Genomic DNA, 10,683 nt, shown 5'->3' on the forward strand with positions numbered 1-10,683 from the left:
CATTTATATAAGTCTTTGTGACCAATACTTTACTTACCCATGTATGATGATCTGTTGCCTCAAGTAAGGGAGTGAGTTTTAAAACCTGTGTATGGAACCAAGACTGAATACAATTATATGAATTGAATATAGGCTGCAAATGAATTGCCCTTCTACATTTAGGGAGGAAATAATTACACCAGAAACCATGTACAATACATTAAAAATAACTTTAATATTAAAAATGTGGTTGAAAACAACAACCATACAACAGATGAGTATGGTCTGTTAGTAAAATGGTCAGATAATTATTGCTATAGATCTAAGGAATTGTAATTTCATAGATAGATACTCCACCTAAACATAGTTTAAATACTGTATGAATGAACACATGCTACTGTGTAACTTGTTGAGTCAAGATTCATCCTCTGCTCCAACTGAAACTCATTTACTTTCTTTCTTCCCACAGCTTCCTAACTGTTAAGATTAAACATGAAGAAACGGACACTTCAGAGAAACTTTGCAGCTGTTAAAATATGAACAATAGGCAGCAGACTTCTAAAACACCTGACAGGCCACAGTGCATTTCAAACCATCCTCAAAGGCAGCAGCTACAGGGTGATATAACACAGTTGGCTAACACAGTGATCTGTGCAGAGGGAAGACACTGGGCTAAAAGAAGAGTGCAGCAGCCTGAACAACAAGCTTTCAAAGCTGATGATGTCCAGTTTTTAACGACAAGGTCGGAAATGAGAGAAGTGTTAGTGAGAATGTCATTGACATGTTTATGTTGTTGTCATAAGGAACATGTTTAGCTTTTTCCCCCCCAAAAGTTCAAAGTCTCCTACCTCATCTCCTATAATAATTCTAAAAAAAACAGAAACTTAGACCCTTGAGGACAAAACTGTCAACATTTAAAACGGATCAAAAAACACAAATTTGAATCCCATGGCCTTCAAAGCATAAAATAATGCCTTCTATCATATAAGGGACATCCTCTAATAAGCTAATCATGCATTGATTTTTGTTTTGAATCAAAGAGTTTAAGGATGAATACTCTTTATATTTGGAGTCCTCTTTTAAGATTATCTCTCTTTATGTACCATACCATAAGTGTTTCTGTACATGTTCACAGAAGTCTCACACACTTGAAATCTTGACATTGACACAAAGGACAGCATCAAATATAATATCCAAGCTGCGCCAAAAATAATATATAATATAATATAATTTGGCTGTTTTTTTTAATCAGTCTCTTCATCTCACCCAACACTCCTTTCAGTAAAAGTATTTAAGGCACAACTAATGTTATTTTTATAAATATTTTAACTATAACTTTGAGGTCTGTTCCTCTTTTAGTGTAGCTGGCTCTGACAACACTTTGCTTCGCAGGAAGTCAGACACGAGAGGAGCAACGACTCCCGGGTCGTTCAGATGGATGTGATGATCGCCTGGTACCTTCACCACAGTGTGCTGAGAGAGAGAGAGACAATAAAATGTGTGAGAGATCTACCTCGAACAATATATATTTGACACTCATCTTATGGAAATGTTTGTCAATACAAATAGAGTGTAACACTTCAACTAATCTCTATTAATTGCAATATGGATGCAGATCTGTAGGCAACAGGACACGATTTTGGTATCAACAGTTTCTGTGTGTAGTCCGAGTAGTATTGACCGATCACATTTCAGTAAGCTTTGGTAGCATGCATGTAAACGGGTAAACAAAAGAGACATAACATTTCGCATAGGGCGAAATACAATCTTGGGACCGATCGGCAATTGTCTGAAGATGATTTTGATTTGCTTTTTCATGTATTTATCTGCTTTAATATGCAGGTATCTGTTTATGGAGATGAGATAAGTCATAATCCCTTAACTTCAACTCTTATATTTGTGTCCCAAGTTGTTAAACAGATTGTGAACAATGCCCCTGTCTCTGAAGAGGGAGGTCTTGGATCGGATATCTGATATCGCTCACTGTGTCTGTGAGCTGTCTGGTCCTTAGCAGGTGGTGTACAGTGGATGTTTGAGAGATATTTCACAATAAAGCATCAGCTTTCTGCAGCTGAAAACATTGCTGTGAGAGCGGTGAGAACTAACCCGAAATATTAAACTTGCTTCAGAAAAATCAAAAACTCTACAAAGAGTGGAGGTTTAGGACTATGAGCAACACCTTTCATAATGACATTTGATACATTTGTATCATAGAAATATTGATTATAGCTGCTTTAACAACTCTTACTCTGACATTAGTCCCTCTTTGTTTTCCCCCCTCACCAGCTGACTTGGAAAGAGAGCCCCATTGGAGCGATTAGTTGACGCACATCTTCTGTTCTCGCTCTCATCCGCAGCTCTGGACCAAACTCCAGTATGTAGGTCACAGTGAGGTTCACAGCTAGAAAGATTTCTGCTGCCTCTGAGACATTGAGCTCGTAACACGCAGATACTTTTTTGCATCTGTGCTGCCGCCTGTCTGCCTGTCGGTCTACGAGGCACAATTACACATACAGGCTTAACGGCTTAAAATAAACACCACGATGTAGGAGCACCTACCTCACACAAACACAAAGTAAAATTACACTCACATTTCTGTCCCTATAGGCCTGCAGCATTGCTGATGTAAATGTCCTTTTATCTGGTTCAACAAATAATTTCTCAAAGCCGTCCTCTGCTCTGGAAAGGCAAAGACGAAAGAGAAGAAAAGGATTGCATGAATATTTAGTTAGGTACAATTTATTGGTATTGCATTGAGAAATGGAGGAAATACTTACAGAACAACTAGAACAGGGGCTTTAATCATCGACTGCAATTCTAGACTCTGCTCTGCAGTAATGCGCACCGTATTTTTCTGAACAAAAAAAGAGAAAATAATACAATGAACAACACAGTACATGCATTTTATGGGCTGCATGCAACACCTGTGGTAGATACAAAAAGGAAAAGTGATGATTTTGTGCAGTTCAGCAAAAACCTACCAGATTAATACGAAAGTCTCGAGTAAACACCACACCTGCAAGATAAAAAAAAACACTTTATTTATAGCATAAGAGTATAAAAGTATTTGGGGAGAGAACTTATTCTGTGAGGAGCATCTATAACAAACACGAAAACAGAGAAGAAGAGATAAAGACGTACCTCCTTCCACTTGAACGAGACCTCGCTCTAAGAGGATGTGTGCAGACTTTTCAGACAGTGTGGGGTTTGCAGCCTGCAACCTGAAATAAATAAAACACATTTTTAGAAAACACATGGATGAGTTGGTGTGGAGTAATCCTAAAACAACATAAAAGGAAAGTGTAACACCTCTCTACGGCGTTTTCATAAGTGTAAACTCTTGTCTTCTTCTCCTCTGGTTTCTTTTCAAACTCAACCATCTGATCCATCCCCTGCCTCATCGCTTCAAAGACCTCTTTCTGAAAGAAAACAGAGAGAAATGATTAGGGAAGACATTCCAAACTACTCTAGAGAGTGGATTTCACAGCACAGGTCTTTGAAATATTGGGTAAGGTAACAATATTATAGGAATGCTTAACCACAAAGGACAAAACTATTGCACATGCATTGGTGACGTAAAACTTTTCTTAAATTGCAAAGAACCTGTATATTTGTTCTCATTTAGTCCCAATGTAGAATTGATTGGACATTGTTATGAATTAATTGACAGTGTTTTAACCTGAATCAAGGGTCCTGAAAAAGGATTATATGACAGGAGCCCTATAACAGTGTAGCTGAGCGCCTCCTCCTTCATACAGCATAGATTACTAAATAAAATGTTATACTTTCAAAGACCTTTTTAAGTAAGTTAGTAAGTAAGTAAGCAAGAAACAATACATTCTCAACATGTGGAAGGACTAATGAAATTGTTATGAAGCGTTTTGTAAAGAAATGCAATGATTTTTTGCATCACAACTTTAAAGTGCAATGTATTTTTGTTCTTCCTTAACTAAACCTCAGATGATATCACTGTAGTAACTGTAGATTGTGTGAATACCAGATCTGTAGGAAAGAATCCATACGAGTCCAGCAGTACGACAGCATCCACCATCTCTGGATAGAGTGCACTGAACTGCAGGAAAACACAATAGATGCCACACAGTAAAGACAAAACACTCTATAGAGCCAGGAGATGTATCCCAATAAATAGTGCTCTGTCATTAAAATGTCACTTACCATTCCAGCGATGTTACCACCTGAAATAAAAAGAAAGTGCACATATAAATATGAAATACCACAAGCGTTCTAATTGGTCAAATGCTTCTGGAAAGCTGCTCTCACCCATACTGTGTCCTATGATGGAGAACTTGCTCCACTGCAGAGCTGTGGGAGCAATTTCACAGATCATCAACCAGGTTCAGTATCTCATCACAGAACACTGAGACTTTTTAGTCGAAAGACAGCGAGAATACTGTGGCTAAACGGCAAAACAGATGCACCAGGGCAGGGTGATTTAGTTTAATAACATAACAATATTCTCATAGTCAGAAGAAATCAACCTCTCTTTCATGTGCTAAAAAGACATGTAGATATTCTTGTATAATTACTATTTACAAGCTCAAGAGTAAACTGCTCTTAATTTACGTTTAATGCAATAAACTGTGTTCAACTGTTGCACATTAATCAGGCAAAGCTCTTGAAATGTGTAAAATAGAACCCTAAATAATGATGTTTATAATTAGATTTTGCTCCGAATCTGTATTTTTGGTTCACATGTTGCTCATATATATAAAAATATGTCTCCACTGAAAGTCTATGGCCAATATTAACACATTTTCACCAAGCCCCAGGCCGCACTATATCCCTTCAGAGATGTAGCTTGTTGAACGAAAGCTGAAATTGGATTTGAATTAAACATGTCCTGCAGGTTCTGTAACTCACTCACCGTCAACGACTCTGCGTACGTCCATCACATAGGTGGGGAAAGAGTAGGAAACTCCAGCAGGACGATGTGACGACCGGCCGTGACCCGCCAGCTCCACCGCCACGTACCTGCACTCTGAGAGGAGACACACAGAAGAAGCATAACTCACCGAGAGGCTGTCACATTATCTCGTTAAGGAAACAATTACACATTTTAAACTAAACAAACCAAATATCCTTCACTCAATACTATTTTCAGTTGGATAGCTTCGCCTTAGAGACCAATAGAAAGACCCGATCAACCAGGAAAGGTTGTAATTTCTTGGTAGTATAATCAATCTTGAACATGCATGTAGGCCAGGAAAAAGGGTTAAATCCTCTTCATTTTAGAGGCAGCTGCTCTAACAGCTGAGTTACAGCAGCTGCAAGGAGGAGCTGCACACACACTGTCTTCAGGCAACGTGTAATCATCAAACACCTGCATGAGCTGGGAAGTCTTTTCAAAGTAGAGTTGAATAAACCAAGCTCAATTGTCAAGACTGTTTTTGGTCATACTGAGGGACAAACCAGGGGGCTTCTTATCTGTATTTGACTTTGAATTAAATATATAGCTGAGGCAAGCAGTACATGTTAAAGCAAATAAAAGAAAGAGGGGCAGTTCTAGTTGAATTCTAGTCATCCCTCTTCTTAGAGCTTCTTATTGTGAGGCAACAGGCCAACACGCCTCCCAGGCTAACTGCTGCGCACAAGGGGATCCCCATGTTCCCAGGGTATGTGTGTCTCTTAAGGTAAATAATATTAAATATGAAAAATGTTAATTGATTTGTAATGGCCCTTTTGCCAGGTCAAATTAAAGAGGAAAAAACAGAGATGTATGTTTTAAATGCAGTTTGAATAGTAAAATCCATCACTGAAATTATATCAATGTCTAAAATTAAGAAACTGCCTGCCGGAAAATTTGAGGCCGTATTTTTGGATATATCATTAGTATTTTGTAAGCAGTATGTGGGAGATTCTCCCATATTCAAACAGGGAAACACATTGAACAGATGACCTAGAAAAAGCCATAAAAGCTGTGCTTTCTTCTTTATATCAGCCTTCATTTTAAATGGCAGTGAATATGACATTGTATATTGAGAGTCTCTTATTAATTAAGGGTTAAAAGCCCATACTGCAAGATTTTTAGTTACACCTTTACTTAAGGACATTAAGGCGGCTGGTGGCAAATAAGTTATGCATGAACAACAATTACCTTTGGGTAAATGGGGAATGAGGGTGTTGAATGTGCCACAGTTGTCAGCCCAGCCGTGCAGGCAGAGCACAGGACGGCCATGATCAGGACCCCAAACTTTCCCTCTGATCTCCCCCCATGGCACCGGTACACAGAGCTCTGAAACTGACACATTAAAAACTCTGGTTTAGTTCAACTTTGAACTGCTGAAAACTCTTCTGTTAACTTTTCTGGACCCAGTTCAACTAAATTAGTTTTTGCTCACCAAGAATATAAATGGAAATGTACGCTCACTCAAGCAAAACTAAGAGATTTCTGTGCCTAATGTCACTAACCTCTGGATTGGTAATGTGTAGATCTCAAAGAAAGTATAAATATGAATCAGTTCAAAAATAAAAACGGCTTGACAAAATTAAAGGTAATTATCTAAGTTAAGTTACGTCAAGGGGTAGGACCATACGTGTACAGTTTTTCCTGCTCCTTTTTGAACATGTAATATTTATTTGTCTTGTCTATTGATGGTTCACTTTATATATTTAGTCTTCACATTATTCGTTATTCTTGTTTTGCTGTTGGAAATACCAATATTATGTCTATACCTATCTTATCCCTATGTCTGTTCACTCATACATACATGCCCTGTATTGTTATTACAGTTGTCATTCACACACATGCACTAATTTAACTCTAAAAAAAACCTCTGCAATTCTACTGACATGTAAACACGATTCATTTAACTGTTTTCTCTTCTGTTACACGCTGTCCTGGTTTTGGAATAAACACTCATGTTTCTCCATTCATCACACTTACACACACTTAATAGTTACCTGCTTGTTTCATTGCATTGGTATGGAGATGTCTTACGCCTTTTAAGGCCTGCAACATGTCGGTAAATACCACCGCTAAACAGCTGATGTAAAACCTATAAAACAAACAAATCTTACAATTGAAATACTTTTACAGCCTTTTTGACGGTCACTGTCGGTGTTTTCCGGGTGTTGAAAACCCACATGACACGATTTGAAGACGCTATTGGATAAACAGACATGGAGCAACTATCTGACCAATCAGCGATAAGAAGAGGAGGGGCTTACCTCTCACAAGATAACAAACAGAGATCTTTTAAAAATAAAATGAAGTTAACAAATGTTAATACACAAACATTGTGAAATTATGAATAAGGACAAGAAGAGGAAACACGTCAGAGAATTGTACATTTTTTAAATAAAACTCAGTAAACGAGGTTTGAGGAATCTGTTAATGAATGGGATAAGTATTGATTGATTGATTGAAAAGTTTATTAACAGCTTGTATATTGGGTACAGTACAGTACAGCTCAAAACATACAATTGTTAAGGGGATGCAGACCAGAGAAAGACTTTCGTCTTGTTTACATCAGGGTCCCCCATTTCCAATTCATCATATCATTTAAGACATATAAGACATATTTGACATACAGATGGCTTATTTACAATTTACATACAGGTGGTTTTTTACATACAGATGGCTTATTTACAATTTTCATTTTAGATTTCGTTCTAATACATCCTAACCGGATATTTAAGACATACCAAGTCTACAGATATACAGTTAGTAACAGAGTCTAAAATGCGAGTATATACATAGATGGGGGGGGGGGGAAGCTGTCCATTGTACGACAGGTTGAGATTTTTATTTTATATATATATAATCATTTTTTTATGTATCATGTAGCAATGTCAATTACGTAAGACTTAAAGATAAGAAACAAAGCAATAAACAAAAGACAAAATAGACAATAAGAGATATCAAATTATTTGATATATAATCTATCTATCTATCTATCTATCTATCTATCTATCTATCTATCTATCTATCTATCTATCTATCTATCTATCTATCTATCTATCTATCTATCTATCTATCTATCTATCTATCTATCTATATCTATCTATATATCTATATCTATCTATATCTATCTATCTATCTATCTATCTATCTATCTATCTATCTATCTATCTATCTATCTATCTATCTATCTATCTATCTATCTATCTATATCTATCTATCTATCTATCTATCTATATCTATCTATATCTATCTATCTATCTATCTATCTATCTATCTATCTATCTATCTATCTATCTATCTATCTATCTATCTATCTATCTATCTATCTATCTATCTATCTATCTATCTATCTATCTATATATCTATATCTATCTATATCTATCTATATCTATCTATCTATCTATCTATCTATCTATATCTATCTATCTATAATTTACTTGGAATCAAAATGTTCCAGATCAACTTAGGAGGTGTTGTGAACATTTGAAGTGTGGTGAGAGGATGGGAGGTCTGGAATAATTTGGTGATATGACGGTGAAGGGAGTATAAAAGGTCAGCTTTGAGGGGGGAAGTCAGGTCAAGAAGAATTTTGTACATCACACAGGACATTTGACTACTCTCCAGGTATGAGATATATTTTTTAATTGTTTTAAATGTAATTAGAATAATAGGATATAAGGACAGAGAAATGTCATTGTGGAAAATACTTTTATACAAAACAATATAAGAAATAAAGCAGTTTTTAAGTGCCAAGGTTAATATTGAAGGAATAAAAAGGTATGTATAACCATGTAACAGCTTCAAGAGCATCATCTGATTTCACTTCACATGAATAGTGCAGGGCTTCACCAAGGTTACAGTGCAGACTCAGTGAGGGCAGCTGAGGTGATGAAGACGCCTCTTTCTAATAATTAATCACACTTGAGTTCAGCAGTGACTGCACACAATCAAACGGTGTAACTTGATGTGATCAGAGACCTTTATTTTTCTTGGATTTTGATGTTACTTCCTGTGACTGAATCCGCTTTTTATTCCTCAAATCTGTGCTTTTATTATATATTATATTACCTCCTCAGATAATGGCTGACTTTGACATGGTGCTGAAGTGCTGGGGTCCAGTGGAGGCGGACTACGCAACCCACGGGAGTCTGGTGTTGACCCGGTCAGTGTCTCCTACCAGATTAGATGAATCTGTCCTCTGGGTCAGGAGGTTTGCAGGGCTGTAGAAATGTTTTTATGAAGGCACATTATTTTTCATAAAGTTCCCTTAACAGTTTTATTTCCCAATGTGAGGCCATGACAGTGTCCTCATTAGGGGTGAAACGATACATCAATATAGATTGATATAAATTAATTTATAAGTCAACAATCCATACATATCATCATTTTTAAGATTTAGAATTAAACAAGACTTTTGAAGTAAAACAGGCTGTTTTTTTAATGTATTTAATTTATTAGATTTTCTTTTATTTGTATAAAGAAGAATATATATGTTTTTATATCTAAATGGGTCTAATAGTTGATATAAACATAACTCAATCTGTTAAACTGGGTATCATAGCAGACTTTGTGATATCAACAAATATTCTATTGATGTCAAAGAATAAATATAAAATATATTATCATATTGTGATAAACTTGTGATTTAAACCCCTTGTCCTCAGTTGTGTCTGTTATTTAAGGTGAACCCTCACATTTCCATTTCCTCGCAGTTTATTCACAGAGCACCCAGAAACCCTGAAGTTATTCCCCAAGTTTGCCGGCATCGCCCATGGGGACCTGGCCTGGGATGCAGGTGTTTCTGCCCACGGTGCCACAGTGCTGAATAAACTGGGCGATCTGCTGAAGGCCAGAGGCGCCCACTCTGCCCTCCTCAAACCTCTGTCCAGCAGCCACGCCACCAAGCACAAGATCCCCATTATTAACTTCAAGGTGAGGTTGATTGACATGAGGGCAAGTTCAAACATATCTAGTCCATTGTGGTTTGATCTTTCCTCCGACTTTTTGTGTCCTCCTCCTCCAACCTAATTTTAAAGCATTTTTTGTGATTCTTTTATTCAGCTGATTGCAGAGGTCATTGGTAAAGTCATGGAGGAGAAGGCGGGACTGGATGCCGCCGGGCAGACTGCCCTGAGGAACGTGATGGCCATCATCATCGCTGACATGGAGGCCGACTACAAAGAGCTGGGCTTCACTGAATGAAGATCAGATTCACAAAGTTTTGCCGTAGACAGACAGGAAAATGTACCACATGCAAAATAAAAAAATGATAAAAATGGTCTGATCTTCTGTAAGCCTAATTAAATAATGTTTGCAATGAAATTAAATCCATTACAGCAGGATCCTTGACTACCTATAAACCCTTATCACAAAACAGTTCTCTGCTCCTTTTTTCAGGCACTATCCAAGGTTTTATTCTTTTGCTGAATATTAAAAAACACACACTTGATTTATGTGTTTTATTAGTCACCTCCTGTGTCCTCAATATTCAAGGTAATAGAGTTATAAATCAGTGCTGTTAAAATTAAGTGTGCTCATCAAAAATAATAAATTAAGGGAGAAAAACATGTCGTTGCAAAGCCATTTCAATTAAAAAAAAAATGAATTGGTTAGTGGGAAAGCCACTCCAACATCTAAGAAACTGAGAATTTGAATGGAACCCTCTTTGTTTATCACACACATGTTCATGTACACAGCACACAGTGACATTTTACCTCTGCATTCAACCCATCCTAGTCCTAGGAGCTGTGGGAAGCATTTGCACAGCAACTAGGGCGTAA

At 37.0% G+C, this 10,683-nt stretch overlaps 2 protein-coding genes across 2 annotated transcripts; one reads left to right on the top strand and one right to left on the bottom strand.

The window, feature by feature from the left end:
• Positions 1–193: 193 nt before the first annotated feature.
• LOC117481556 (serine hydrolase-like protein) lies at positions 194–7,060 on the bottom strand. The gene is made up of 12 exons (XM_034129279.1): positions 6,901–7,060; positions 6,095–6,238; positions 4,865–4,978; positions 4,261–4,302; positions 4,156–4,175; positions 3,977–4,051; positions 3,289–3,398; positions 3,121–3,200; positions 2,961–2,995; positions 2,757–2,833; positions 2,571–2,658; positions 194–1,452 (listed from the first exon to the last, which is right to left on the bottom strand). The coding sequence occupies exons 1-12, from the start codon at positions 6,956–6,958 to the stop codon at positions 1,309–1,311; spliced, it is 987 nt and encodes a 328-aa protein (XP_033985170.1). The 5' UTR covers positions 6,959–7,060; the 3' UTR covers positions 194–1,308.
• A 1,430-nt stretch (positions 7,061–8,490) lies between these two features.
• Positions 8,491–10,181, top strand: mb (myoglobin). The gene is made up of 4 exons (XM_034130245.1): positions 8,491–8,527; positions 8,980–9,065; positions 9,616–9,835; positions 9,965–10,181. The coding sequence occupies exons 2-4, from the start codon at positions 8,983–8,985 to the stop codon at positions 10,103–10,105; spliced, it is 444 nt and encodes a 147-aa protein (XP_033986136.1). The 5' UTR covers positions 8,491–8,527; positions 8,980–8,982; the 3' UTR covers positions 10,106–10,181.
• The last annotated feature ends 502 nt before the right edge of the window (positions 10,182–10,683 follow it).

The sequence above is a fragment of the Trematomus bernacchii genome, unplaced genomic scaffold (assembly GCF_902827165.1).
Source record: "Trematomus bernacchii unplaced genomic scaffold, fTreBer1.1, whole genome shotgun sequence".
In the NCBI taxonomy this organism is placed as follows: domain Eukaryota; kingdom Metazoa; phylum Chordata; class Actinopteri; order Perciformes; family Nototheniidae; genus Trematomus; species Trematomus bernacchii.

Bases quoted from the DNA above. Each gene is read 5' to 3' on its own strand.
- LOC117481556 (XM_034129279.1), bottom strand. From the start codon at position 6,958: ATGTTGCAGGCCTTAAAAGGCGTAAGACATCTCCATACCAATGCAATG. The intron at 4,176-4,260 runs GTGAGAGCAGCT...TTTTTATTTCAG, and splicing joins CATCATAGGACACAGTATGG to GTGGTAACATCGCTGGAATG. The intron at 3,201-3,288 runs GTGTTACACTTT...TATTTATTTCAG, and splicing joins TATGAAAACGCCGTAGAGAG to GTTGCAGGCTGCAAACCCCA.
- mb (XM_034130245.1), top strand. From the start codon at position 8,983: ATGGCTGACTTTGACATGGTGCTGAAGTGCTGGGGTCCAGTGGAGGCG. The intron at 9,066-9,615 runs GTCAGTGTCTCC...ATTTCCTCGCAG, and splicing joins GGGAGTCTGGTGTTGACCCG to TTTATTCACAGAGCACCCAG. The intron at 9,836-9,964 runs GTGAGGTTGATT...TCTTTTATTCAG, and splicing joins TCCCCATTATTAACTTCAAG to CTGATTGCAGAGGTCATTGG.